The following is a 22,788-nucleotide window of genomic DNA, read 5'->3' on the forward strand; positions in this document are numbered from 1 at the left end:
ATACTAAACTGTGCAGTAGTGGTATGTCTAAAAAAAAGTACATACCTTAATGTACTTAATGTACATACCTGATTAAAAGCTACTTTATAGCTAAAAAAGTGCTAGTTATCATCTAAGCTTCTGACCCTGAGTCATAATCTTTTTGCAGTAGTAGCATTAATGATCACAGCTCACCATAGCAGATAGAGTAGTAGTGAAAAAAATGTTTGAAATATTGCAAGAATTGCCAGTGTAACATAGACAAAATGAGCAAATGTTGTTGAAAAAAATGGTGCCAATAGATTTGCTCAATTCAGGGTTGCCATGAACCTTCAGTTTTTGGAAAAAAACAAAAAAACAAAAAACACCTTGTCTGCAAATTGCAGTTAAGTGAAGCACAGTAAAACAAGGTGTGCCTGTGTTTAATTCATTGCTAGAAGAAGTAGTAACATTAGTGTGTTGTAGTACTATGTTTAATAATTGTACTTGTTTTAAAATTTTAGGTAAATGAAACAATTCTAAGACCCTTAAATGTAGAACCACCTCTAACAGATTTACAGAAAAGTGAAGAACTGATCAAAAAGGAAATGATCACAATGCTTCATTACGACCTTCTACATCACCCTTATGAGCCATCTGGAAATAAAAAAGGAAAAACTGTAGGATTTGGTACCAATAATGCAGAGCACATTGCCTATCTGGAACATAACCCTTACGAAAAATTCTCCAAGGAAGAGCTGAAAAAGGTATCATTGAGTATTTTTGTCTCAAGATTTAAGTATTTGTTAGATACTGTGTATCATGGACAAACATGAACATGGTTTCCCATATGGATGTTCATAAACAACAGAAATATATGGTTAAGAGAGAAATTTTCATGTTAAATGTTGTGCATTCATCCTCCCCCCCCTCTCTACAATGTTCAGTGATAGACCTTTATCAGATAGACACTGGCTTTGATGGCAGGGTGTTTTTGTCTCATGGGTGTGTGCCTCATTGATCTTGTTACAGTTGCCATTTTCTGGGTTTAATTCTGTTGTCTCTGAATAGGGTGGGGTTGCCTTTAGTACTTAAACCTCACTTACTTAGAATACTATGAAAAAACAAGAATGTATTAAAACATTTACAGATTAAACCTTTCATCTATTCACAGAAAGGAAATACCATTCCCCCTACCCTCGTGGATAAGGAAATAAATGTTTTCTCATATAATATAACGTCTGTCCTACCTCTTCCTCCGTATGCATTTTATTCTTTCTGCTGTGACAGAGCAAACAGCTGTGATGGTGAATAGAAATCTGTACAGTGACACAGGAAAAGAGAGTTGGTGTCATGGCTGGAAGAGCAGTGGTCTTTTGCTGAAGTCTTCTTCCTTTAGTCTGTCATTCTGAGGGGCAGTGAAGTACCTGCCCATTAGAATGGGCTGACTTAGGAGGAAACCAGATTCTTCTGTCTCTTTTCTCTCTTGTGTTCGCCTTCTCTCTTTCTTACTTTCCCTTTTTCATACTGTATAAGTGATACATGTTTATTATAGAATTTTTAGAAAAAAAGAGGAAGAAGGGTTTAGATTTCTGTTTCAGTTTGCTTCTGAGTAACTTTGAGTTGCTGTCTTCTAGTAAGTGCCATGGAAGCTACCCTCTGTTGAGAATTAGATAATGACCTCATTGCTGAACAGTTTCCTCTTGTTAGAGTGAAAATATGAAAAGATGGATTTGAGGAAATCAGTCTTCCTAAATTTATTGTGTATATGGAAACCTGAAACAAAGATCACATTGTTACTAATAGAAGTTCTATAAGGGACAGATTCTAATGCATGCTTTGAAAATAATAATTATAAGTAGTGCTTTAGAATTTTATATGAAACCATTACAAAGTAGTTCATCCTCCTGTATTTTATTACCTGTTTATAGTCCCTTGTGTTCTGAAAAATTTGAAGCAACTATTTACTTAGCAGATTCTTTAGGCACAGTTTCAGTGGAACTTAGCTACCCTTTCTCCTAATTATTATAAGAGTTAAATTTGTCAATTTTTACCATGTGCAGTTTCAGAGTGAAATACCATTTCACTGATAATAAAGTGCCCAGTTGTCATTAAGTGTGTTAAAATTGGTTTGTTTCCATTATTTCCCCTAAGAGGTATCATTTAAAAGGATCCATTCTTTATACTCTGCAGACATGATTCCCCCCTCTTTTTTTTTGTTTAAATTTTTTCATATGCTTGTTATTTATCTTGATTTTTCTTATGTTTTGGTCTGTGTTTATTTTCTGATGTTCCTGGAATGATTGAGAACTTTCTATAAAGTACAAAAAGTAATTGTTGGTTTTTCATGAGCCATGAAGCAAAGGGCTGGAAAGAGTTCGTGTGGTATGCTGATGGAGTCTGTGTGTCTGGTGCTGGGCTGGCTTTTTGTGTCTTGCTGTATCACTTAATCCTCATAACAAACATGTTAGGTATTATCTCCCCTCTCCAGATGAGAAACGGGCTCACAGAAGTTCAGCAAGTTCAGATAGCTATTTAAATGCTAAAGCTGTGATTGGACTCCACTTGTCCAATTCCATCCTCATTCTATCATCTTAAACTGTATCTTTTCTAGTGACCAGCAGCTGGTCTGTGATCTGTCATTATTTGATCTGTGCTTCCAGTCCTATTCTCTGGTAATGTCAGGGACATTCTTTCAGATGAAAAAAAAAGGCATGTGTCAAAAAAAAAAAAAACCCCTGCCTAATTCGCCTTTACCGCACTGGGAAGTTGGAAGCGTTGGGGTTGGTGGTGAGTGGAAGGAGCATCCTCCATGCAGTGGTCCCGTTTGGTGTGGGTGTGAGCCTGTCTCTTCTGCTTCCTAGTGTTGTGTTTTTGAACAAATTGTTTAACCTCTCTGAGCCTTTGCTTTATGAACTGTATTGAGGTTAATGAACTTCATGAGCTTCATGAACTTTAGTGAGGTTACTGTTGACTGCTTTGTAAGAGTGGTATGCTGTTTGGAGATAAAACAGGTAAAACTTTTCAGTCCTGTTCCCGGCACCTGAGAAATGGGAGCTGCTGTTTTAATGAGTGAAGGCGAAGAATGTTTATATTATTGGGGGTAATACATGGATGCCTGACTCTTCAGATCAGTTTGCATTGATTTCTAGACTTCTTAATTTGTTTCACTTAGATATTTATAACCCCCTTCCAAAAAACAGTCAACCAAAGCTCATTGCTTTTGCTCAGGGAGGGAAAGGAGTCTTTTAAAACTTTCTATTGATGGCAGGTGTCTCTAGTACTCAAGCTTACTGAAATTATTATTGTGAACAGGCTCAGGATGTTCTGGTACAGGAGATGGAAGTGGTCAAACAAGGTATGAGCCATGGAGAACTCTCAAGTGAAGCTTATAACCAGGTGTGGGAAGAGTGCTACAGTCAAGTTTTGTATCTTCCTGGGCAGAGCCGCTACACCCGGGCCAACCTTGCTAGCAAAAAAGACAGAATTGAGTCGCTGGAAAAGAGGCTTGAGGTTGGTATCTTTTTAATATTTAACCTTAAATGTGTACTTTGATTGAAATGATGAATCAAACTCATATCTCTGATGAATGAAACTCATACAACTTGAGAAAAATAGATGGAATTGTTTTTGAATTTCTTGAGAAAAAACTGCACTGCACTGAAGTGTTTGATCTGCATTGGTTTTTCAGAATGGCTGGGCTTTGTGATAAAGAGAGCTCTAAGTTGACCACAGGTCAGTCAGAACCTTTTACATGTGGGAGCAAGGAGCCAAAAAGTGAATACTGGTCACTCAGACCAGTGTAGATGAGTGCTGAAATAGCAGTTTTCTCTAAGGAGGGAGATCAGTGTACCAGGGAGCTTTCTTTCTGTAACCAAGAGGGCACACTTAAAAAACATAAGTACCTTTCTGCTCACTCTCTGATTCTTGTGAGTTTGTGACAGGGAGAGCGCTGAGCTGGATTACCTAGACAGTGGCTTCCATGATTTTTCACGTCTGTGAAAATGTTGAAAGGTACTCGATGGGAATTTCATAGCATGTGGTTTCTTAATATAGTCTGCATGTTTTGAATTCCAGAATCTGTGTAGGAATTTTGCCAGTGGTATGTAAATTGTGGTTCATGGACTGCTAGGCTGCCTTGTGAATTCTTAATAGTGGTCTTCAGGGATGTTTCTGAGGCCAAGATATCTTGGGATGGGAAGTAGAAAGAGGTGCTTCAGGCAGTCACGTGCAGAAAGTGGCTTCAAGTTCCTCTTATGTGATTACCAATTTCTCTTTGCAGAAGGTAGATTTGAATATATTTTATTTAGGGTTAAAATAAAAAATAGTGAAGTCATTTGGAGTGGTTGGGGCTGTGTGAAGCTAGGGAAATGGGCTGGAAAAAGCAGTAAACTTCAGTTAATTTTTAATTTTACCTTTAAGGTCATATGTCTAGGCACCTAATGGTAATGCTTGTGAACTTCTTTTATCATTTGGTGGGAAATCAGAGTTTCTTCCTGAAGTGATTTTCATCTTGGGTGAAATTTTACCAGTCCGTTGCTACTGGTTACTCTAGCTGTGTTACTGACTTCCAGCAGGGTGTGCTGTTGCTCCGTGTTTTAATTCACAAAGTCAGGGAAAGTAAAAAGAACATCAGTGGTTAAATTTAAGTTATATTTTCTGTTGTGTAGGCTTTGTTTCTGATAAGTGGTAGTTAGCAGTGTAATTCTGTTCTAAGGTCAGCATCATAATTGATTGGAAAGCTATTTGGAAAGCTTCCTTGTAACCTTTATATATAAATGCTTAGGTCTCTCACTTGGTTTGAAAATCTCATTTGAGGTGGGCAAACTCTATTGCTCAAATGGTAAGGACATTTTGTGCTGTTTAAAATATAAAAAAAAGTTTTTCCCCCAAATCTCATTTACTTTGTTGAGGCACTAACTTTCATGACAGCAAATAAATGTGTCACAAAGTGAGTGGTGCCATAAAGTACAGTAATTTTTATTTCTATGTTGAATTGGTCTTGTGAGTTTTGAAGGGAAAAATACAGAGAGAACCACTGCTGTTCTTTTGGAGATTTATTTGGGTCGTTTATGAGCAACCATTAGAAACATGTGGTTCTCTTTGTTCAGTTCAGTACCAGGAACCGAAATCTTCCGTTGAACTATTTTTGCTGAAGGATTGGTGATTTTGGAAGAATATTCATAAAACAGTCTGAAGTAATTTTTCTTTTCTTGACTCCTGGATAACTTGCTTTAATGTTTACTCAGCTAGTTACTTTTAAAGAACACGTAATCAAATCCTTTAATTTAGTAAACTCTGCTTATTTCAAATGAAAGTTCATTAAGTCTTTAAAAAGAAGAAAAGAGACTCAAAAACACAAATAAACAAATCCCCCATTTTATTTGTATCCATCCCTAATTCAGAACTAGATTTGTCTTAGCTTATTTTAGTTTTTGAAGACACAGTTCTCCTGATTTGAAATACATAAATATTTTATTTCAATTGTGGTAATTCTTTCATCATTTTAGTTGATTGCTAAATTATAAACATTATTCAAAGTTTGTTGTGGGGAAGGAACTCTAGTTGTATTATATAAACTTAAGGCTGTGCTTAAATTATCCTTCCACTCTTCGGTTCAGGGAGATGTGCCTGGCTGTGCTGAGCACAGTACATGACTGCCAGTGGGCTTGAGTTCTGCTGCCATGAACTCTGGAACAGTGAATCTAAATTAGGACCCTCTCACTCCGTATCAAGCAAGATGAAATCCAGCTTTGTCATGCTTGGTGTCTCCTATATGGATTAAAAAAATATGCCCTGAGGTTTATATTGGAGCTAGTCTTCAAGCCATTACTCATGATTAGTATTTGAAACTTAGAACTTAAATTAAAATCCTTAAGATTCTCATTTAAAACTAGTTAGAACCATCTCAGATTTTATGTAGAATGTTTTGGCTGGTACAAGGAGTCCGTTAAATAAATAGAATCAGAAGATAGTCACAGGTCAGAAGCAAGTGGGAAAGACTAACCAAGTCCACATAGTTTATTCTGCTTAGGAGATGGAATTAATTTTGGAACTTTACCAGACATCTGTGTGTAAAATATGGCAGCACCTGCAAGCAAAAATGACAGCTAATATCAGAAAAGGAAAGTTATGAAAACACAGCATGGTAAGGCCATTTAAATATGGTGGCAAAAGGCCATGTTATTTGAATAGCTTCTGGGGCATTATAAGTGTATTCGGTAGGAGTAGCATGTTTGCTGTTCATGGGGATACTCCAGTTAAAAGAGAACTCTAATTTCTGTTCAGTGTCATGTTTCTATAAAACAGAGAAAGAAGGGTGGCCAGTGTAGAAGAATTTTCATCAAACGGTTGAAAGTAAAAGAACTTTAGGCCTTTATTTAATCACGCATTCCGTGTGTGTTACTGAGCATCTGCTGTGTGCCAGCCCCTGCTCTAGGCCCTGGGGATACAGCAGGGAACCAGGCGGATGAGCTTTCTGCTCCTCTAGACTTCATTTATCTGGAAAACACTTAACGTGGAGAACCTTATTTTCCGATGATGCCAGATAAATGAGTCATTACTGTATTTGGGAAGTGCAAATAGAATTTGAAGTGTTCTAATTTGTTTCCACTTTAAGTGGAAATAAGAAATCGTCTGAAGACGTAATTATTTTGAGTGAAATAATTTCCAGTAGGTGCAAAAGTGAAATGAGAAGTCTGAATTTAGGCCTGCCATTAAATTTAATAGTATTTGAAATTGTATCTAAACTGCTGTGTTGAGGAAGTTTGGCTGAAAAGTCGATTTTGTCATGTTAGCTGTAAAAATGGAAAGGCTTTCCTTAGAGGTGGAAACTAGGTCCAGAAGTAATACTTCTCCCTGTATTTTACTGGCACAGCCAATTTAGTCAAGAAATACTATGTGACATTGACTTCTTGGAAATAAAGTAACTTAAAGAACACAGATAACACATTTAAAATCCGTCTCATTGTGTTTGTAGAACTCGTTTGGGGACCCCTGACTTTCCCGGATGGTTGTATTTCAGCAAAATTAGCTGCACAATGGATCCTGTTTTCTCAGTGATCGTCATTTATTTTTACATAAGATAAAACTTCCCTTAGAACCTAGGGTAAGGATTAAGCTGGTGTGCAGTTGAGGGTGGAGGGATGGTATGTTGTTGTATCTCAGCAGGTTTACACTTAGGCTTTTGTGTGGGTGGGAGCGGGTATGTGGGGTGGTGTGCGGTGACAGGCGAGAAGTCCTCAGTACTTGGAACAGTCTCAGTTCTCAAGTTCTCCTCTCTGCCATCAGCCTTAAAGGCATTAACAGATTTCTTGGTTGTTTCTAGCGGCAACCTGGAAGCTAGACCAGAGATCTCCTGTGATAACAACGGTGTTGCTTTCATTATTCCTCAGCATTGAGTTGAATTTGTTTCTTGTAGTTGTTGGGTTTCATTTCCTAACTTATGCAAATGTAAAATGCTCTTGGCATTACTTTATTGGTACTTTTCTGTTCTTGGAAGTGTGTTTGGTAAGGTTTTGCCTTATTGCTTTAGCTTGCTTTTTAGGGAGGCAGTCTGATGGTTGCTAACTGATAGATGCTGACTAATAACCACTTAATTGGACCTGGATCTCATCGATATTGAGATGGCTCACTGCTAAAACAATGCTAATGAGCAGTATAGAGATTAAAGGAGTATCACTCATGGGCTCTTGTTTGCAAACATTTCGATGGTTGAAATCACATCTTTACTACTATAGGATCATGTTGACTAGGAAGTGGAGCTGCCATTAACTTTATATTTATTTTAGGTATTCTGAAACCTGTTTTTCCAGTGGTATACGGTTATTATCTGGGTCCCCGAGCAAGAATTTCAGTGAGGGATGCTCTTAATGTTTCTGAACCTCACTGTAACAGACTTTAACTGAGGACAGTATTGGAGACCCAAGGATAATGTGTTTATTTTGGAATTACTTAAGCTTCGTAACCTTAACAAACTTAGTGAGTTTGAGAGTAACAATTACACTTTTATAAGTCCCATACAGCTCCCTTTTGTAATGACCCGAGGAAACACTTATGGTTCCACTGATTCATCTCCTGGGGACCATCAGTTTTCCATTGGTCTCTGGCCAGTCTTTTTTAGACAGTTTCTCTTCTATGCATTAAAAAAAAAACATTTGTAGGCGTCTTTTCTAAAAATAATACCAGTACTTTGTAGAAAATTTTAAATTAAAGAGAAAAGCCTACCATTCAAGTGTAATCACATTAAACATCTTGGGGTGTGTATATACAAGATTAAATATGATAGAAAAAGATTTAATATATGTACAGCCACACATATCAGTGTGTGGATAAAGGTCTTTAAAACTAAATTGGGATCACCATGTACTACTCCATTCATTTTCTAGTATAATATTATAAGTACCATTCAAAAAAACAAAACCCTGATCACTTATACTCTTTTAAAGCCTGTGGCAAAAGATTAGCTTTGGTGAAATCTCTAATAATTCTAGTTATATTCTGCCCAGCTTCTCAAAAAGTTGTTAAAATAAACTTTTTTTCCCCATAAAATTTTTCTGAGAGATGTTTTTCCTATAGTTTTGTAGCTTGTTAAGAATAAAAGAACTCGGAATTAAAAAATATAAGCTGGGGAAATTGAAAGCTTTTCTCCAGTGTCAAATAAAATTTTTACAAGTAGCTATATACAGGTTAATGTCTAAATCAGGGAAGGAATGATGGGCAAGTTCATTAATTGGGATCTTGTTTATGTGTGTGTGGAATAATTTTTCAGGGAGCTGTCTGGTGGCGTGAAGCCATCTAGCGCCGCAGCTGGAATTTCTTCAGGCAGGTTTGCATTTCATGGACTGAGGCAGAGAGGACATCTGCTTGAGCTGCAGTGTACCCTAGTGTTGGGCTTTCAAGTAGACACAATGGCAGAACTTCATCTCTTGGTGACTGTGTAGCCTAGGGCAAGTTACTTAACCTCTCTGGGTCTCAGATGTTTCTTACTTGTAAAATTTGGGTGATAGTTTTTATATCATGGAAGTGAGAGCTTGAACTAATGTAAGATGAAATAAGATAGGGGGTGCCTTACAGTTGGTAAGTTTTAGTGGATAGGAATCCTCTCCCAGGTCTCTCAGGGTCGTATCACTCTTGTGTAGTCACTACCTTGTTTGGACTCTTCTGTGACCTCATGGACTGTAGTCTGCCAGGTTCCTCTGTCCATGGACTTCTCAGGCAGGAACACTGGAGTGGGTTGCCATTTCCTCCTCCAGGGGATCTTCCTGACGGATTGAACCCAGGTCTCCTGCATGGCAGGTGGATTCTTTACTGCTGAGCCACCAGGTAAAGTGGCTCATTATCACTCTTAGTGTTAGCTTAATTAGATTTGATGGTATAAGGTACCAAGAAATAACTTTACCTTAAGTAAGAGGGTGGCTGAGTTTTTGCTCTATAAATTTTGATGAATGTCTGAAATACGAGACATGGGTCAACTTTAGGAGAGAGATTTGAATAATACTCAAAGGCTCACATTTTGTTTCGTACAAATGAATTTTACATAATTGTGGATTTTAACGTTTCATTTGTATATTTTGGCATGTTGAGACAGTTGACATACTTCTATTTTAATGTTTCCATTATATTGATGTTTCATGGTTTGTGGTGTATAGTCTTAACAAAACAAAAGAGTTATCCTTTGGAGTAGACACTGAATTTGAAATTTAAAAAAACTTTTATTATGGGAATTTTTAAATATACCCTAAAGTAGACTGGTGTAATGAGTCCTAGTGTGTTATCACCCAGCTGTGACAGCCATCAGCTCATAGCCACTCTTATTTCATATCATTTCCCCTTCCCCGCTATTTGAAACAAGTTCCAGACATCATATCGTAAAACAGAATTATGATGCATGAAATTCGTCAGCTTGGTCCCCCTATACATTTATATGTAGATATATTTTCATTCATCTCTTCTTGAATTCAATTTTACACTTTTGTTTTGGATGTAGTCAGCTTTTATTATATCCAGTGTTGTCCTACTTTAAAATCCTAATAGTTATAGTGAACTTTATTTAAAATCAAAAGAAATTTTGTGCTGATACATATTTAAGTACAAACTTCCATTATAACCATATTTGGGAGGCTTGTCTGGTGACAAGTGAACAAAGTATTTAATCCTAATTCCGTTATTAAGTTTGTTAGTTGTTTTAAGAAGACTTTAAAGTATGTCTCTAAGTGCAGTTAAGGATTTGAAAAACATTTTTTGACAACTTTTGATAAATGAACTATAAATGCAGTGGTTTGAAATCAGTTTTTGGAAGAACTTTTGGTAAATCACCTGTAAGAAGTAGTATAAGCTCCCTAAACCAATACTTTTTTGTTGAAAATAAGTTGTCCTTCAGGGCAGTTGCTAGCGTTTAGTTGTATTTTTAAAAAGGGCTTAAAATATTAATCTAGTTAAGTCAGAGCCTGGTTCTTCTTGGTTCTGTCTATTTTTTAAAAAAGTTTTTATGCTCTGTTGGACTTTAATGTTGTTTCTGTGTATGCATGTGGGGTGAGGGAGCTGGGGCTGATGCAAGTTAGATGTGTTCCATGTATGCATGTATGGTTCAAGCTTGAGATTTACTGGCTAGAAAAAGGCCAGACTTCATAGGTTAGTTTTTTTCCCTCCTAAAATGTATTGAGCAGTCATAGGTCAAGCATTTTACCAACTATGTGGATATGGTCCTTTACATTTTAATGATCAGATGGCAGATGTAAGATAAGCTAGAATTGAATATTAAAAGCTATATTCCTTTCTTTATATTTAAGGTATATTTACATATACTTTATATGTTTCTTCTTTATATTTTTGTACTAACATAATAGTTATTGGGGGTTCTATGGTGGCTCAGACAGTAAAGAATCAGCCTGCATTGCAGGAGACCCGGGTTCCATCTCTGGGTTGGGAAGATCCCTGGAGAAAGGAATGGCTACCTACTCCAGCATTTTTGCCTGGAGAATTCCATGGACAAAGGAGCCTGAAGGGTACAGTCCATAGGGCTGCAAACTGACGCGACTGACACTTTCATATAGTTAATTGACTTAATTTTTTTTTCTGTACTCTAATTTTTTGTAAAATTTATTTCCATATTTGCTTGAAATCTTAGCACAGTATTTGAGCCTGAAGATTTTAATAAAGCTTGAGCTAAATTAAATAAAATTGTTCATATTAAATGGAAGCTTTGCAGTTTTAAAATCTTTGGTGTTTGGGAATAATAAATGACTCAACTGTGTGAGGTGAAGTAATTCCCAGATATAAGTCATACTAAATGTGCCTTGATGACTAATTAAACACTTTCTGAGCCTAAGTGTTATGTTGTTACACCAAATTGGAAATTGAATTTCCATGGCGTGCAGTGTATAGCTAATTGAATTATCTTAGCCAATGAAAATGATAATTTGTGTGACTAATTTTTTAAAAAAGCACTGCATATATTAATTTGAAATTCTTTACTGTTAAGGTTTTTGGAATGTGTATTTGAATCCACATGTGACTAGAGTGTCTAATGTTGCTATTGTTGGAACACACTGAATTATAGTATCAGGAGCTTAATGCAACTAATTTACTGATTTAGTTCACTTATTATTGGAAATAAGAACATTTTGGTAGGCCTGGTTAAGAGAAAACAGCTGACACCTAGCTCTGGTAATGACAGTGGCTGAAACAGAATTCTCCATCCTGATTGCCTCCTGCAAACTAAGGGCTTTAAAAATGCAGTAGTCTGAGACCATGTAAATAAGAGTCTCTGCACGGATAGATTTTAAAAACTCTACAGTTAACTTCTTAAAGTTACAAACATATGTCACTCAGTCATATCCGACTCTTTGCAGTCACATGGATTATACAGTCCATGGAATTCTCCAGGCCTGAATACTGGAGTGGGTAGTCTTTCTCTTCTTCAGGGGATCTTCCTAACCCACGGATCAAACCTAGGTCTCCTGCTTTGTAGGTAGATTTCTTCACCAGCTGAGCCACCCGTGAAGCCCAAGAATACTGGAGTGGGTAGCCTATCCCTTCCCCAGGGGATCTTCCCGGTCCAGGAATTGAACTGGGGTCTCCTGCATTGCCAGCAGATTCTTAACCAGCTGAGCTACCAGGGAAGCCCCTTTTAAGTTTAGCTGGGGTTGAAGAGCATTGGCTTAAAAAGATGTACTCCAGTACCTGTTACTTGGTGTGGTGGTCCTAAAGAGGCAGACTGCTCATTTAAGAAATAGCTGTCTTTTCCTTGCTTTATTCCCAGGAAGAGATCTCTGTCATTTTTAAAATTAAAGTTGAAATTTAAAAGATTTTAAATTGTCATCCATAGTCCCTTGGTCCATTAGAGAGAAGAGCAAAATGGTTAACCTCTTAGTACCTATAATAATTATAATCAGAGCTAACATTTGTTGACTGCTTGCTTTGTGCCAGATATTACTGGGTGGCTAAGGGCTTTTCTGTACTTTATGTAGTAACTTTTAGTGATAACTGCCATTTTATTGATGGAGAAATGGAAATACAGAGGTTAAATAACCTACATCAACTCAAAACAGCTGAGTGACTCACTTCACTCCAAGGCACTACTGATTTGTTTGAGTATTTCCTGCCTCTTAGTAGATGTATCTTTGCTGTGGAACTCACTTTAATTTGTTATCTATTGGAGGAAAATGGCTCTTTTATAAAGGACATTATTTATTAATGGATTTAATCTTTAAGTGCATTGCAGAGGAATAAGAGCTTATTTTAACTTTTATAAAAATGTTGAATATAGGAGGCTTTAAATGAGCTTTATGTTAATTAAGTTTAGATCTATCTCATGTTCTTAAGGAACCCATACAACATGTCCCTTCCCTGCCACCCCCTCTGCCCTGGGCTTATTTGACTTTGGCTTCAATAAAGTAACCTGGAGATGGATAGGTATGAAGTATTACTTTTCCAGTAGAAGTGTACTTTATATTTTGGGGAACATGGCATTTTTTGATATTCTTAAATATTCTTTTTTTTTTTGCTTCTTTTTTTAAAATTTCATTTATTTATTTATTTTTATTTTTACTTTATTTTACTTTACAATACTGTATTGGTTTTGCCATACTGTTCTTACATATTCTAAAAAAAAAAGAAAGCATTGAGATTGACATGTTTATTTTTATATCAGACATAATGCTTTGACGTGAGTGTTTAATGGAAAGCTGTATATTTGTTTTGGTGATTATATTGTTTCTAAATATTTAAGGAAACATCCTATGAACAGTTTTCTTATCAGTATTGTATATTTGACAACATTTTCCCATGGTACCATTTCTACTTATTTACCCCTCCTCCACCCTCACATTTAATATTTCAGAAAAAAATTGTCACTGTCTCCCTTGTTACAGGTACTCTCAATTATATTATTATGAATTACAGAGTATCATTTGGGTATATGTTATCCTGAAACTACTTAGCTTTGATTGCTTTTAGAAGTCACTTGATGGAATCAGTTTGGAGGGTGGTAGGAGAGGAAAGAAGTTGCAGGGAAAAACGGACACAAATTGACACAGATTTAATAATTATTCCTGAGACTTTGACCTCACAATTACAAGTGTTGTTTGTTGGAAACAAGTATTTGCAGATCATGGTGAAGTGGGATGTAGAATGTATACCCAGAGAAGGCGTTGTACTGATGGAATTCTGCATCACAGCCTGCTGCCTCTCAACTTTTCCTTGTACCCTCTAAACTGAGGCTTTCTCTGTAGCAGCTCTAGAATTTTGTTGAAACCTTCTCCTAAGTGTCCCTCTCCAGTTCTTTTTGAATCTATACATTTAAAATTTTTTTCACCTAATTTTAGGATCATCTGAGAGGCAACCCACTTGTGCTCAGTGTACATATTTAATAGGAAAATTGTTATTTCTCTTAATTTTATGGAGTCTTTTTGCTCCTCAAAAGTTAAAAACATTTTTGTTGTTGTTGCCTAATGTGATATTCTCTCCTTTATAGGTTTTATGCCAAGTTTACGAATATAACTTTATAAAAATAATCTAGTAATTTTGTACTTTTGAGGGGATTGTTTTGATCATAGCTGTGGTATATTAATTGAGTATTATTAAGTTATTTTAAATGTGCTTGATGTATAATATATAGAAGTGCATTTTTGAGATACGGATGGTGAAGATATATCGCTGCCAGCCCCCAAAACTGCCAGCCCCAGGATTAATGATAGCAGGAGTTATTTTTGGAGGTAGAAATTAGTTTTCCCCATACTGTGAAATTCAAGCCTGCTTTGAGTTTGGATCATGGGTGAAGTTATTATGAATAACTTATTTGGGACTAAACTGTAAAACTGTTCAAGTGTAAGAGAAACCCTTCTTAAGCCTAATTTTGTATTATGGTAGTTGAAGTATAAGAATAATGTACTCTTTTTTTTCCTTTTCCATTGTGGTTTATTACAGGATATTAAATATAGCTCCCTATGCTATAGAGTATGATCTTGTTATTTGTCCCTTCTATACATAATATTTTGTATCTGCTAACCCCAAACTCCCAGTCCATCCTTCTCCTACCCCCTCCCCCTTGGCAACCACAAGTCTGTTCTCTATGTCTGTGAGTCTGTTTCTGTTTCATAGGTAAGTTCATTTGTGTCATATTTTAGATTTCACATAAAAGTGGTATCATATGGTATCTGTCTTTATCCTTCAGACTTAACATTGCTCACTGTGATAATCACTAGGTCCATGCGTGTTGCTGCAGATGGCATTACTTCACTCTTTTTAGTGGCTGAGTGGTATTGGATCGTGTGTGTGTGTGTGTATATATAGATACAGATATACGATATCTTCTTTATCTGTTGATGTGTCAGTGGACATTTAGGTTGCTCCCATGTCTTGGTTATTGTGAATTGTGCTGCTGTGAACGTAAGGGTGTGTGTAGCTTTTTGAGTTAGGATTTTGTCACAATGTATGCCCAGGAGTGGGTTTCTAGATCATATGGCGGCTCTGTTTTTAGTTTTTTGAAGAACCTTCATGCTGTTTTCCATAGTGCTGCATCAGTTTACATTCCCATGAACAGTGTAGGAGGAGGGTTCTCTTTCTCTGCACGCTCTTCAGCATGTTGTTCGTAGACATTTTAGTGATGGCCGTTTTGACCAGCTGGTACCTCATTGTAGGTTTGATTTGCATTTCTTTAATGATTAGTGATGATGAGTGTTTTTATGTGCCTCTTAGCCACCTGTAAGTCTGTTTTGGAGTCTATTTGGGTCTTCTGCTCATTTTTTAATTTTTTATTTTATTTTGCTATTAAGTTATGTGAGCTGCTTGCATATTTTGGAAATTAAGCCCTTGACAGTTATATCATTTGCAAATATTTTCTCCCAGTTCTTAGTTTGTCTTTTCATTTTGCTTATGGTTTCTTATGCTCTAAAGGCTTAAAAGTTTGATTTGGTCCCATTTGCTTATTTTTGCTTTTGTCTCTATTGCCTTGGGAGACTGACCTAAGAAAACATTGGTATGATTTATGTCAGAGAATGTTTTACCTGTGTTCTCTTCTAGGAGTTTTATGGTATCATGTCTTATCTTTAAGTCTTTTAAGCTATTTTGAGCTTATTTTTGTATAAGGCATGAGGGTGTTTTCTGACTTCACTCAGAAAACGTACTTATGGCTGACTTACTTGTGGCTGTCCAACTTTCCCAAGACCGCTTGCTAAAGCAACTGCCTTTGCCTTATTGCATATTCTTGCCAGCTTTGTCGACGATTAATTGTAGGCATATGGGTTTGTTTCTGGGCTCTCTGTTCTGTTTCATTGATCCATTTGTGTGTTTTTGTGCCAATACCAATACTGTTTTGGTTATTGTAGCTTTCTAATATTGTCCGAAGTCTGAGAGGGTTATGCCTCCTGCTTTGTTCTTTATCCTCAGGATTGCTTTGGCATTCTGGGTCTGGCATATATGGTTCCATATAGATTTTATGATTCTTTGCTCTGTGAGCATGCTAAGTTGCTTCAGTCCTGTCTGACTCTTTGCAACTGTATGGACTGTAGCCCTCCAGGCTCCTGGGAAGGCCAGGTGGCTTTGCTCTGGTTGTGTGAAAAATGTCATAGATGATAAGATGGGGATTGCATCTGCTGTACTTATGCTTTGAGGCGAGCAATTGTGCCTTTTTTGCCCTATTATTGAGAATGCTTTTCTCATGATGTGATTGATCTCTCCCTGGCCCCCAGATAAACAGGGGTCACATGACGACAGAAGCCAAGCGAGCCGCGAAGATGGAAAAGAAGATGAAAATCTTGCTTGGGGGTTACCAGTCTCGTGCGATGGGGCTCATGAAACAGCTGAATGACTTATGGGACCAGATTGAGCAGGCTTACTTGGAGTTACGCACTTTTGAAGAACTCAAGAAACATGAAGATTCTGCTATTCCCCGGAGGCTAGAGGTACCATAATTGCCTTGCAGCCCTGCTTAGAAAGAGAACTCTGAAGAATAGTTAGGGTTTCCCTCTTTTGCTTACCTGTGCAGGCTGTTGTTTGCATTTGACATTGTCTGGCTTTTTTTCAATGAAAGCCTAAAATTTTTGACTTTCTTATCTAGAATGGCCTGTGTGTAGATGGATAGGCCAGGCCATTGTGGATACAGAGACTTTTCCTTTACTAATTTTTTGTTTTCCATGTAGATACACTGTGAAATAGAATACATAACCCTATGATTTCCCCCCTGAAATTTAATTGCATCCCATTCATACAGCTCTCTGAGGTAATTAAACCGATGTCTTTTTGTTTTGTAATTTAGAAAGCTGAAAATATAATATAGCTAGTCATCCCAGAGCATCAAATTCCTTTGGCCAGATTTGGTTTAACTTTATTTGCCAAATGTGTGTGAAAAGTCCATGCCCAGATAAATGGCAGCCAGGGCTTATTTAAGTGCATGGTGGGTGTTCATAGGACAGTGATGGCTTATTTATTTGAGATAGCAGAGATTTTACAAATGCTCGTACATGTATGACCAAATCAAAGAGTGGCCACAGCACCGGTCTTATAGCAAAAGTAGTTGCTATTTTTATTTCTCTTAGGGGAATACTTAACTCTTGAGAGTGTTGACCTAACTCAGCTGTTTGTAAGATTCTAAAGTACCATAAGATATTTTTAATTTTTAGTGTGCTTACCTGTGAAATAATTAATGTTTTTATTTCTTTAAGTGTCTAAAAGAAGATGTTCAGCGACAGCAGGAAAGAGAAAAGGAACTTCAGCATAGATATGCTGATTTGCTGTTGGAGAAAGAGACTTTAAAGGCCAAATTCTGAAGCATATTCTCTCACAAGCTGAATTAATTGCTGGTGTTCAGACCCTGGAAGGCTGAAACTGCTGTTTATCTTCATTGACAAATTTGCCCACCATCTGTGGTTTTTCGATTATTTTCAATGATACCAATCTTACGCATTTATGTGTAAAGACTTTAACTCCACAGGACATTTTAGGGTTTAAATTATTAAGACGATCATTCTTTTAGCAGTGTCTTATTTGCAGATTTTTTTAGTTTTGGCCTTTAATTTTAAAAGCCTGATTTTAAAGTGCTGCCTGTGAGTAAACTCTTGAATAAAAACAAAATATAAAAAATTGAGAATGTAGCCTTTTGTTTGAAATAGATACTTAGAGTGCCCACAAACCAGCAGATACATACTGTGTGTCATAATTAATGAGTAACTTTTGGATAATAAAAATGGCAATCCAGTATCTTAATGTAAATCCTTAAGAGGCAATCCTTTTGTGGCTTTGTTAGTTTTTACCATTTTTGCATCGGATGATCATTTCTCTATACACTGACAAGAAAGGTTAACTTTTTAATACCTCAGTTTTGTTTTTTTTCCCCCCAGTATAACTATCGGCAGGTCTCTTCTCTGCCCAGCTACTTATACAGATAGGACTAGATTAGGACTCAAAAGGTTTAATTTTTCTTGACTTGTTATTGTCTTGTAAATAGTTTTTTGACAAAGGCATTTTAAAGATTAATTCCAACCATGCTGTCAAATTTTATTAAAGCTCAGTGTTTAACAAGTTAATCACACAAGTGTAGAATTTGGGGAGTGTGTAGAGGTAGAAAGATCTAACTATAATAATTCATATGAAATCATTATTTGGCTACAAGTTCAAAATAAGCCAGTGATATCTTGGACTCACCAAAAAAGTTTGCTTAATCTTAGACTGCTAGGGATTAAAGGGAGCAGATGAAGGATTCATTCATTTATTCATTCATTCATCAGATGTTGTTAGCTGTCTAGCCAGTGTCAGTCCTGGAGACACAACAGTGACTAAAATAGACAGCCTTCGGGTTTTGTGGAGTTTATAGTCTATTGAGAATGACTGACAGTGAAAATTCAGGGAAGAAGAATGACTTCGTACACACCAGGACTTATTTAAGTTTTAGAGATGACATGTTATTAAGACAAACTTCTTGCTCTCACAGAGGTGATGTTAATGGCAATAAGTACCAAACGGGCAGTATCAAATCATGAACTTTAGATTCAATGGCGAGAGTTAAAATAGGGTGACGGGACATAGTGACTGAGTGGCTACTCTAGGAAGATCAAATTAGCTGTATTTGGCATCTTAAAAGGAGCCATCTTTGTGAGGTTCCAGGGAAGCGCAATACCAGCAGAGTGAAGCACCAGCACAAAGCGCCTTTGGTGTATTTGAGGAGCAGTAAGGAAGACAGTGTGACTTGAGTGTTAACAATGGCATTTGTATGGGATACCTGGCTGGATAGGGCCACTCAGGAGGCAGTGGTAAGGAACTTGGATCTTACTCTGTGATGAGAAGCTAGGAGAAGATTCTATACAAAGGAATGACACAGTCAGATTTATTCTGTGGATATACGGTATGTCTCACCAGGCTGGAGGTAAGGAAGCTGGTTAAATATAGGAGCCTGGTGCAGTAATCCAGGGACTCAAACGAGGGTGGAGCCAGTCCTGATGGAGATAGGTTGGAAGAATCTGAGCAGTAGTGATTCTGTAGTCTTTATAAATATATTTGTATTTTCCTCATATCTAGTCACTTTTTTGACTTTTTTAGTCACCTCATATTCTAGTACTTTTTTTAGTAACTGCACATTTTTTTTAGGAAATATTTTGACATCCTCTATGGATAATGATAATGTTTTTTCTAATAGTTCTAATTTTTATTGCATGTTTTGGTGGCTGAAATTTTCAATAATCATGATGATGATGGTGGTAGACATTCTTATTATATTTCTGGTTTTAATAGGTATGTCCATGGTATTTTACCTTTAGGTTGGCTGTTTTGAGTCAGATATTATTTTCTTTAGAAAGGAAATATCCTCTTTTTAGATTTTAAAGAATTAGAAATAGCTCTGAAATTTTGTCAAATACACATTTTGGGTATCTCTCAAAATGATCATACAGTTTAGTTTTTTTTTTTTCTATTTGATTTGTTGATGATGCTTTGATAGATTTTCTAACCATCTTTGAACTCCTGAAATTAGTGAAGTAAAGAAGATTTTTTTTTTTAAAGATTAGTTTACTTATGTGAGCTTGAGTTACGTGGTTTAAAAATAACTGATCAAATAATATTAATAGTTACTTTGTTCTCAAAATTTGAAGTAATGCACATACTTGTACCCTAAAAAATGACCAAGAATTGCATCATTTCGAAGCCGGCAGTTCAGCTCTGTCAGCTGCTCGTGGCTTTGGCCCTTAGCAGTGCAGCTTTAGCTGCTCATCGTAAGCAGACGTGCCGTGGTCTTTGTCAGTGTCCCGTAATGCCTGGGATTCTTTACCAGCACCCTCTGGGGGCCATGTTGGGTGGCTGTTTAACATGCACTTCTATTGTATTCTCTTAAACATGCGATCATTCGGTGGTGGTGGTAAAACTAGTGATCAAAAGCATGTTCACATTTCAGTAACTTTGGGACAGAAATTAAAGTGATGAAGACCCAAAAGATACCACCCCTATGAGTGAGAGCCCTCTTTGAAATATCAGAAATAATGGTGAGATAAGAAAAAGCAGTCTCAAAGAAAAAAAAGTACACTACAGTGATTGTAGACTTACACTCTCCGATCATGCATCCTCTATCTTTACATTAGTTTCCCTGGGAAGACTAGTTTTGAAATATGGGATGTCCTTCAGAATCCATTTCTTCTAAAATGTGGACTGCCCTATTACTACTATAGAATTTGATTGGCTAATTTTTATTTAGGAAAATTGCCTTTTTACATGAGAGTTTGGGCTTTTGGGCTAGTGTCTAGGTTTTGAGTTAGGCATTTTGCTAGCTCTATAAAGTGAATAGGATACCTGTATATATTTTACTGTATGTTAAGCCATTACATTATAGCATGAGAGTGATTTGTTTCATGAAAAATTGAAGGACTGTGCTTATAAAACTTTTGAGTTCAGACTTTTTTTAGGAAATAAATTCTTGATAACTCCAGTTTCTTTTGTGGCTATTAGTATGTTTTTAAATTAAAAAAAATTTTTTGTTTTAAAATGTATTTCTTTTGCATTTATTAATCTACTAAATTTAAGTATTTTATACTTTCCCAGAAAACTTTTTATTTTGTTGAAATTTAACACATTCAATACTTTTAATAGAGAATAAAAAAGTCTCTTCTATTAAACTTGATACTTGTAAGAAATTTATCTTTTCTTAGTTCTACCATTTTCTTTTCCTTGATTAGACTTTCTAAAGGTGTCTCTTTTCTCTTAAAAAAGAAAACTGGATTTGTTTATCAATTATGACTTTGTTTTAAAATGTATTACTTTCTCATTTTGTGTTTATTATTTCCTTTGTTTGCTCTAGATTTTTTTTCCCTGTAGCTTTTTAAGTCTGGTACTCTTTTGTTTATATACAGTTGAATATGTTCAAGGCTTTTCCTTACCTCCAACTTCAAGTATGTTCACATCCCAGCTATAATAACGTGTCTTGTTTTCTAAGTAGTTTATCTTTGTGTTTTGGTTTAATAGCTAAGAATATTTTAAAATTTCTGTGTGATTTGCCTTTTAAAAAAACATATTTTTTTTGCTACTTGTAGAATATTTACCTTGACAGTAAATATGGCTTATTTGGTTTCTTTTTTAAAGAATTTGTTGAGGTTTGGGGGCCTAGCATTTTTGAAGAGTGTTCTGTGGGTGTCTTGAATGAAAGTTTATTCAATTTGTGTGTGACAGAGGTGAATGTGTATCTGTTCAACTACTTTAATCCAATTTTCATTTTCTTATTTTTTTAATAAACCACCATAGAATAATAATATTGTCTTAGAGTCTCCTATTATAGTTATTTCTCTGTTCCATCTTGTCTAGCTTTTGCTTTGTGTATTTTGATACTGTTACTTAGTATATAAATACCTGTGTCTGTTAGGTACAATTTATAAGGAAGACTTACTAATGTTATTCTTTGTGTCCTGCTTAAGCTTTTTGCCTCAAGTTTTACTTTCTTTGATATTAGAATATTTGTTCTCTGTTTCTATTTGCTTGATAAACCTCTTATATTTAGCTTGCATATAATTTCTAGTTGTGTCTTAAACAACGTGTCTTACTGGATTTTATATTTGAACTCATTTGGAGAGTCTCTGCATTTTAATAGGGAATCTAATCCATTTGCCTTTATGTTAATTACTGACTTCGGTGTTCTGTGATCCTATTTTGTGCTTTCTCACTGATGCCTTTAATTTCCTAAATGAACTGTAATTTCCTGGTTTTAATTTTCTTAGCAATTTAAAAAATATATATCCTCAAAAAGAAAAAAGAGAAAAAGAATTTACGTCCTCTTGTAAATTTTACCGATGAATGTGTTATCATTTAAGGTGCAGGATCATTCAGAAGAAGGAAATACCAGTAATTTGAACCGGGAACATTCAATATGAAGAATTACTAACTACAGGTGGCTCAGTGGTGAAGAATCCACTTGCCAATGCAGGAGACATGGGTTCAATCCCTGGGTTGAGAAGATCCCTTGGAGGAGGAAATGGCTGTCCACTTCAGTAATTTTGCCTAGAATGTCCCATGGATGGAGAAACCCAGCAGGCTCCAGTCCAAGGGGTTGCAAAGAGTTGACACGACTGAACACAGTCTGCAGCACAGCTAACGGGATTACCCACTAAGAGGGGCTGATATCTCTAAAGAATACCTGAATAACAGATGTAGGGAGCAGCCACTACTTGTAGACTGAGAGAGCCCCCGAGGAAGGAACAAACTTTTGAAAGAGCCCTTTCCCACCTCCCCCAAAGCTGAGATTCATATCTCATTGAAGACAGTGTGGTGTGGCTCACTGGGTGGAGAAATTTGCTTGAAGTTGCCACAGTTTAAAATGGCAGGCAGGGTGTTGGGGAAACTCGGTAGGAAGTCACTTGCTGGGATGCCTGTGATGATTGGAGGGAGGCCGCCTCTAGTGGCTGGCTGAATTCTGGAGAGTGTGTGCCACTGGCCAAGAAGCCTCCTGCTGGCAAGAAAGCCACATGCTGACAATGATGTGTGAGGAACAAGGAGGAAAAGCAGCAGAACCGGGGTGAAGCCACTTGCACTTAGAGCTCCCGCCAGTGCCTTCTGCTGACAGTGCTAATGTGTCGCCGCTGAAGGAGGAATGTTTATAGGCCACAACTTGGTATCACACACAGTGCAAAAGCGTGGATTTGGAGCTGGCTCAATAGCCCATTGTTTTCCAGGCTTTTCTACTCAAGCCTGTATTTATCTTAGCAGCCGAGTAAAGAGTGAAGCTGTTGTCTGAACCACTTTTAATTCCATTCACAACACGTTTATATCTCTGGGGAATCTCCAGTGTATGTGTACTATTTCACTAGTCAGAGCTATTTTATTTCATCTTGTCCCTGATAGGTAATCTTTAGACTTGAATCCAAG

The 22,788-nt window shown here is 36.6% G+C and overlaps 1 protein-coding gene across 1 annotated transcript in view; it reads left to right on the forward strand.

The window, feature by feature from the left end:
* Positions 1 to 21,182, forward strand: part of CDC5L (cell division cycle 5 like) — a 44,524-nt gene extending 23,342 nt beyond the window's left edge. Inside the window, exons 13-16 of the mRNA XM_004018858.6 lie at positions 483 to 725; positions 3,274 to 3,471; positions 16,149 to 16,361; positions 17,121 to 21,182. Of these exons, the coding sequence (XP_004018907.1) occupies positions 483 to 725; positions 3,274 to 3,471; positions 16,149 to 16,361; positions 17,121 to 17,225 (759 nt within the window). The 3' untranslated portion in view covers positions 17,226 to 21,182. The remainder of the gene's footprint in view (positions 1 to 482; positions 726 to 3,273; positions 3,472 to 16,148; positions 16,362 to 17,120) is intronic.
* The last annotated feature ends 1,606 nt before the right edge of the window (positions 21,183 to 22,788 follow it).

The sequence above is a fragment of the Ovis aries genome, chromosome 20 (assembly GCF_016772045.2).
Source record: "Ovis aries strain OAR_USU_Benz2616 breed Rambouillet chromosome 20, ARS-UI_Ramb_v3.0, whole genome shotgun sequence".
NCBI lineage: Eukaryota > Metazoa > Chordata > Mammalia > Artiodactyla > Bovidae > Ovis > Ovis aries.